This window comes from Selaginella moellendorffii, unplaced genomic scaffold, assembly GCF_000143415.4.
Source record: "Selaginella moellendorffii unplaced genomic scaffold, v1.0 SELMOscaffold_92, whole genome shotgun sequence".
NCBI lineage: Eukaryota > Viridiplantae > Streptophyta > Lycopodiopsida > Selaginellales > Selaginellaceae > Selaginella > Selaginella moellendorffii.
In genome coordinates, this window is record NW_003314353.1 from 685,955 (window position 1) to 692,131 (window position 6,177).

At 40.7% G+C, this 6,177-nt stretch overlaps 3 protein-coding genes across 6 annotated transcripts; 1 reads left to right on the forward strand and 2 right to left on the reverse strand.

Annotated features, from left to right (window-relative positions):
• Positions 1–249: 249 nt before the first annotated feature.
• LOC9662251 lies at positions 250–831 on the reverse strand. Its single transcript, XM_002988958.2, has 5 exons — positions 787–831; positions 621–740; positions 529–570; positions 395–478; positions 250–344 (listed from the first exon to the last, which is right to left on the reverse strand). The coding sequence occupies exons 1-5, from the start codon at positions 829–831 to the stop codon at positions 273–275; spliced, it is 363 nt and encodes a 120-aa protein (XP_002989004.1). The 3' UTR covers positions 250–272.
• A 2,042-nt stretch (positions 832–2,873) lies between these two features.
• On the forward strand, positions 2,874–3,531 carry LOC9628892. Its single transcript, XM_024662774.1, has 4 exons — positions 2,874–3,015; positions 3,064–3,142; positions 3,191–3,293; positions 3,341–3,531. The coding sequence occupies exons 1-4, from the start codon at positions 2,890–2,892 to the stop codon at positions 3,486–3,488; spliced, it is 456 nt and encodes a 151-aa protein (XP_024518542.1). The 5' UTR covers positions 2,874–2,889; the 3' UTR covers positions 3,489–3,531.
• Positions 3,532–3,791: 260 nt separating this feature from the next.
• LOC9662252 (lysophospholipid acyltransferase LPEAT2) lies at positions 3,792–6,105 on the reverse strand. 4 transcript variants are annotated; one of them, XM_024662768.1, is made up of 14 exons: positions 5,734–6,105; positions 5,449–5,629; positions 5,335–5,394; positions 5,114–5,277; positions 4,999–5,062; positions 4,880–4,948; positions 4,733–4,828; positions 4,641–4,685; positions 4,491–4,552; positions 4,368–4,434; positions 4,257–4,307; positions 4,093–4,206; positions 3,994–4,038; positions 3,792–3,944 (listed from the first exon to the last, which is right to left on the reverse strand). In XM_024662768.1, exons 1-14 carry the CDS (start codon positions 6,096–6,098, stop codon positions 3,816–3,818), a joined length of 1,512 nt encoding a protein of 503 aa, XP_024518536.1. In that variant the 5' UTR covers positions 6,099–6,105; the 3' UTR covers positions 3,792–3,815. The 4 variants fall into 4 exon arrangements, 3 of the variants coding, with proteins under 3 accessions (XP_024518536.1, XP_002989005.1, XP_024518537.1); XM_002988959.2 differs by having other exon boundaries at positions 4,491–4,561; XM_024662769.1 differs by having other exon boundaries at positions 4,491–4,561; positions 5,753–5,915.
• Between the last annotated feature and the right edge of the window lie 72 nt (positions 6,106–6,177).

Consider the following 6,177-nt stretch of genomic DNA (forward strand, 5'->3'; position numbering starts at 1 on the left):
CCACGATGAGTGCAGCCACCGCAAGAAATGCAGCCAAATCTGCATCGTCGTTGGCTTTGTCCATAACCCCGTTGAACTCTTCGCTCGACACCATGACGCTGTGACCTGGTGCATTAACATTCTGTGACAATTCATTGTTTGTTCACTATAAGCGATCTAATGTTTCAGGTTTGGTTCAACAAAAAATACATCTAGACCATTCTATAAATGCTTTAGTATTTAGCTGTCTTAATCCCGCTCGTAAATTGGTTCTTAATGGTAACCTATATTATCTAAACAAATTTGACAACAATCGCCAAAGTTCCAAGATCGGCTTGCTCTTCTATAGTGGAAATGTTATCTATCTGCAAGTAAACAGATTCAACACCTGTTGAGAAATAATAAACAAACAAACCTCTAGTTCCCCCGCGTTCCATGAGGTTTGTACACGAGAGAAAATGTCAGATATGAGCAGCACCTCATCACGATTTAGATGTCCCTGTAGAAAACAATTGAGCTTCAAGAACAACATCAAGAACAAATTCTTACCCATTGCAGAGTTGCATAGCTCTCACAAGAACTTGAAAACTCCTGTAAACACCATCTTCAGACCTCTACTAATTGGACAGAGAAGTCCTTACCTTTAAGCTCCTCTGTCCAGCAACAGCAACCGACATCGCCCCTGGCCCAGCAACAGCCACCTTCCCGCTTTCATATATGGCTACCAGAGTTGTGTAAAGATGAGGAAGCCAATCATTTTCCTGAACAGATACAAGTTAGCCGAATGCACATTTCAACATACGTTACCTTGACTGTACTTATGGGATCAGGGTCTAATGGCAAAGGATCCATTAGGTGTAAATCTCCTAGAAAAGCTTAAGAATCCATTATAGAATATGGTGCTAGATCTCAAATGAACTCATTTTCTCATTTTGAGCTTTTTACTCATGAGTTCTACACATTCCCCAAGCTTCTCACTATCAATTTCAACTACTAAAAGCCATCTCCTAGATCAAGATTTTACATTTGAGGAGGCCTAATCTCCTAAATTTAGACTTCTTGAAAATTCATTTAGATTAGTGTTATTTAAACTTGAGGATGCTTAACCTTTAATATATTTGTCTCTAATGTGTATATCTTCCACCACCTGGTTCATATGTTTAGTCTACCTATCCGTTTAAGGATGATTATTATATGATAGAGTTATAAACATGGTTTTGTCATCATTTGAGTAAAGTGGTCAATGAGTTTGGGTAGTTAGTTGAGCATGATCATTAATCAAGTAAATATAATTGATGCATTCCTTGAGTATGAACTCAAAATGCCTAAAACTTGTGTTGAATGCCTTCTTGGAGATACACATGTCATCCTTTGCAATCTGATGATCCATTCTTTAAATCAATCTTGGTAAATATTTGGGTATCAAGTTTTATTATGATTATAAATAAACTTTTAAGAGCAGTAAATCATAACTATTGATTTAAAAAAATCATAAAATATACCTAGATATTCTTGCTTTATCCTTTACACCTTATAAGAAATATATGTTTCTATTTGTATAAAAGTATTATAGATTTTAAAATTTTAATTTTTTTACTTAAACTATATTACTATCCTAAATTAAAATGATAATTAATTAATTTAATTATCTAATTTATCAAGAAAAGGCTCAACAATTTAAACTAAAATTATATTAATCCTTAAGAAATTTACAAATCTACCTATGTAGTAAAGTAAGATATTAGAGTGAATAATAAAAGATTGATTAGGATAATTTATAAAATCAAATTCCTTTTTTATAAAATAATGTATTTAGGATGAAAATATTTGACAAGTAAATGTGTAAGTTACAAAGTTTTCCTTTCCAATTTGCTAGCTTACCTCATCTATCCAACCACCACAACCTTGGCCTTAGTTAAGTTCCTTCGCTAAGGTTCCCGCCTAATGTACTAACTCCTACTTAGTCCTACTTAGTTTTAGTAACTCACTACACGAGCAATAGAGTGTTAGCCATCCATCCACGGATTCCCAAATTCTCTCTTAATCCCCCTCTCTGAGTTAGATTTAACTTAAAGTTCATCTACACTCCCCGAAGGCACAAACAGCCAAGCACACCAAGCTTTTAAATTTTTAACATCCCTTGGTACAACAAAACTTAATCATAGGACATTTTAAATCCCAAACCTTAGGTGCAATACTTGTTTTGGGACACCAAGGGGAAACACCATGGCCTAATAACCTAATATGGGTACCCTTACTCCCCCACTTCCATCCCGAACAGAAGGCCCAAGGACCAATGAGTTGCAAAGTATTTAAATGGGACACCACTTCACATGAGCCGGGAGCATTACAGTTGGTTTCCCTTCCGAAAGTAAGAGTTACTTTTGAACACTTCCTTGGGTGGCCCCTCCAGCACCACCCAAGTCAGTGAGCAACTCCAAAGAGTGAGACATGGTAACTCTTTCCTGGATGCAACGTTTAGCCAAAGCAGCACCATCACTTGCAATCTCCATGGCAGTCCTGCCACCAGCAACCGAAATATCTGCTTTTTTTGCCAGTTCTCGAATGATTCCTGTGTTGGCATCGCAAATATCCTGACGGAGCTGTGCAATGCTGACTGTTTCATCGCTGATCTTCTTGAGCAGATCACCAGATTTCTGTGTCATTGCATCATTCCAGGCATGGTTGCGAGCAATTGACAAAACTGTCAAATACAGAAAATGATTCAGAAGAGAGCTTACCTTCTTCCTCGTTGCCCGATTGCAACGCAACGCAATCATGCCGAGAACAAGCCAGCAGCAATGCCAGAACACTGAACGAAAGTGATTCCACATGATCATTTTGTTTTCTAGCTTCAAAACATACCATTTGCTGTCAGGCCCTCTTTAATTAGGGTTAGGGTTAGGAGCGATGGCGATGGTAATCGGGCGGTCCAAGACATTTTCCGTTGCGCGAAAGGCTGTGAGAGCATTCCAGGATCCGAAGACGGGTGTCAATTGTGTTCAGCGGGATAACAACCCAACAATGGCTTCTCATGTATGTACTGTGATTATGCGATTATCTGTTTGTATCAATTCCTTTCAGACTTTCATGGCGAGCACAGAGATTAAGGGAGAGCCAGTGACAATCATACTTTCTCACGTTTACAGCGGTGATCACTCGAGTATGTTGTTTTCCTTCGATTTTTTTTGAAGCTTATACTTGCTTACAGAGGTTCTGCGGCTTTGTGATTTCCGGCTTGCTTCCTTCAAGAGGCACCTCCATCAGCTTGCCAATGGGATAAATATCAACAGTGTGATGAGCCTCTACTCCAAGTAAGCTTTTCATTCAAGATGCTGCTTTGTATCTTCAGTTTCTGCAGTGTGGAGAAGGAGCTCCGTGAGCATGTTACAAGGGACATGCCGGAGAGAGAGGCGTATTGCAAGACACTAGACATTGATCCTGAAATAGATATAACTAACTATTCTAGGAGTTTTTTTTGGTTTCTGCATCTACCTACCCAGAAGTAAAAGTTGGATTATGGAATAATCAAGGTTGCCTTCTTGTAAAACATCTTAAGCTCACAATACTCCCCTAGGGTAATGATTTCTGTGAAGATCTTCTCCAGCTGTTCAGTTCAGAGGCCCAAAGGATGGATCAGGTTGAAGAAATCATCCAAACAGCTCTCCTATAGAAAAATTCCATCTATACTTTCAATTTCATATTGTGTTATAAGAATCAGGTACAATGAATTTAAGACTTATTAAGTTATGTCTCTTAATTTCCATACAAATTCCGCTAAATTATTGGAATTATTTGTTCTTTTCAACTCATAATTTTAATTTTGATCCTTCAGTTTATTCCTCATTCAAAGAAAGAATTACCAGAGACAAGGGAAATATTAGCTCTGGATTTCTTTTAAGATATAAGCAAAACGTTGCATGGTCCATCCGGTCGGTTTGTTTACAAAATTGATCCACAAGCACCTGCAGTGTTAAAATGAATCTAAATGATGCTGCAGTGTATGAAAGCCACCTTGCTTGTAGATCCAGCACAATTCCTCTCCAAAAGTGTGGCAACCTTTCAAGAAAGAACACAAGATTTAAAGCAAAAGTGTGAGACAAAAAAGCTTACCTTGTCCATGAGAAGCATTTCGTCGCTGTTCTTGTGGACCGCATGGCAAAACGTCAAATCCAGCAGCTTCAAAAAGCTTGCATTTCTGGACAAAGATACTGATGCGGCCACAAACTGCATCAATCAGCCAGTGTTGGGAGCAAACCAGTAGTGACAATGCTTACCTCTTGGAAGGTGACGAATTCATGCTTTTTCCTGTCAAACATCGCAAAAGCCTGTGAATTTCTGATGTGAGTAGCCAGTTTTCTTAAGACATATCGATCTTCGCTTCTTACCTGCTCTCCGAATGGAGAATGTGTAAGTCCCAGGCTTTGCAAGAACTCAAACCTCGTCAGTTGCCCACTACATGAGTAGAAGAGGATTATGTGAACAGGAAAAGAGCAGGTTGATAGATTTACCTGCGAGATGAATTCATGATTGAGAATTTCTCCAAATAGTAGAGTGCGTCGGCGTCTGTAAGCTGGAGTTGCTACGAGAAAACTTGGGAGGTCAGGCCTGAGATCTCTGAGAACAACTCTGTAAGAAAGGACTCGATGCCGATAACTTACCGTGTCCATTTTTCTCATTTCAAGTGTGAACGAGGTTGAAAAAGGCTAAAGAAAGAGCAAACTAAATAAACTCACAAGATTCAAGGACGTACCATTTTCAGCGACAACGATCTTGCAGAAAGGAGTAAATCACCATAACTGTGTTCCGTTTCCGGAACGTTGAGGCTCCTTGCCATTGCATATCTCACCTGAAAATCAAAAGAATGATAAGTATGAGTATTAGTTTCAAGCACGTTTACCCTTTGTGCATAATCCGCTGGATGGGACTTTTCATGCGACGAGGGATATATAACAGGAAGATAATGAACCTGCTTGCCCACAAAATGGTTTTTTAAGCTTAGACAAAAATTCGTCTGACCTGCATAAAATTGTGAAATTGAAGCAGCATCCGAGGGATCAAGCTTTTCAGAGAGATGTTGCCCCTGTGAAGCAAATGGATGAGAGGCTATCAAGTTGGTGTTTCAAGCACATACCAGGATAGATCAAAATGAACGTGCGGGTACTTAACCACAACAGGTTGTATTGGAAATCCAGGAACGAAGGCACCGGGCTTAAACGATATCAGAGCCTTTCCATTTGTTGTAGTAGCCTCGGGAAATAAAAGAAGACGAGGAAAATCGCTACACATCGCTCTTCTCTGCATGAGCATCCATAAAATGTAGTGTTACATCCAGCCAAAGAGAAAATACTTTACCTTGATTTCCGCGATGGCGCTTTTCCTTGAAGCTGGAGATAACCTATCCACGGGAATCACCTGAACACACCAAACTGTGATTTCATTTATCAGATCGAAAGTGGCACCTAATACCTGCATTGATCTTATTATGGTGCCGACGAAAAGACGATCATTGTGTGAACTCGAGCTCACGATGGTCGGGAAGAGTTCGAAGAAGTAGAACATAGGATCGATGAACGATACATGGTTTGACACCAGGATGGGAGCGACTTCTCTGGGAGCAGGCCTTCCAATGCGCTGAATCCAATGGAACCTGGATAAACCAGAACAAAAGTGTGAGAACAAGAAGATCGACAGAAGAACTAGAAGAAGAAAGGAAAGACAGGCAAAGAAATAGTAGAAGAAAAGCTTACGCACCCAAAGCAGAAGAGTATACCTCGAGCGCAAACTCGAGTGCCCCACATTATATCTCGTCTCCATCGCGGCATGGCCTTGTGGTCACTCTCCCAGCGCCATAGCGCCAGCTTCGTGCACAGGAATCCCAGGAACAAGAAAACTCCAATGAGAATGACTCTCACCACCAGCAGCGGCGAGCACAGCACCGCCTTGAAGACCTCCCAGGCTCCACCAAACTTGTAGCTACTGTTCCGGAAAGGATCCACGGGCGAGCTGGCCGGCAGTGGAGGCAAGTCCTTGAATTCCCAGGCGCTCCACCACTTTACCTTGGAATTGGGCGAAGAGATAGCGCTCCTCCCAGAGTCTTGGACGTCGACCACACACATGTCGGTGGAATTGCTTCCTCCTCAAATCTAGAGCTGCTAAGACAGCCAAGCTTGCATTGACGCTGTCATGGTCGTGGAG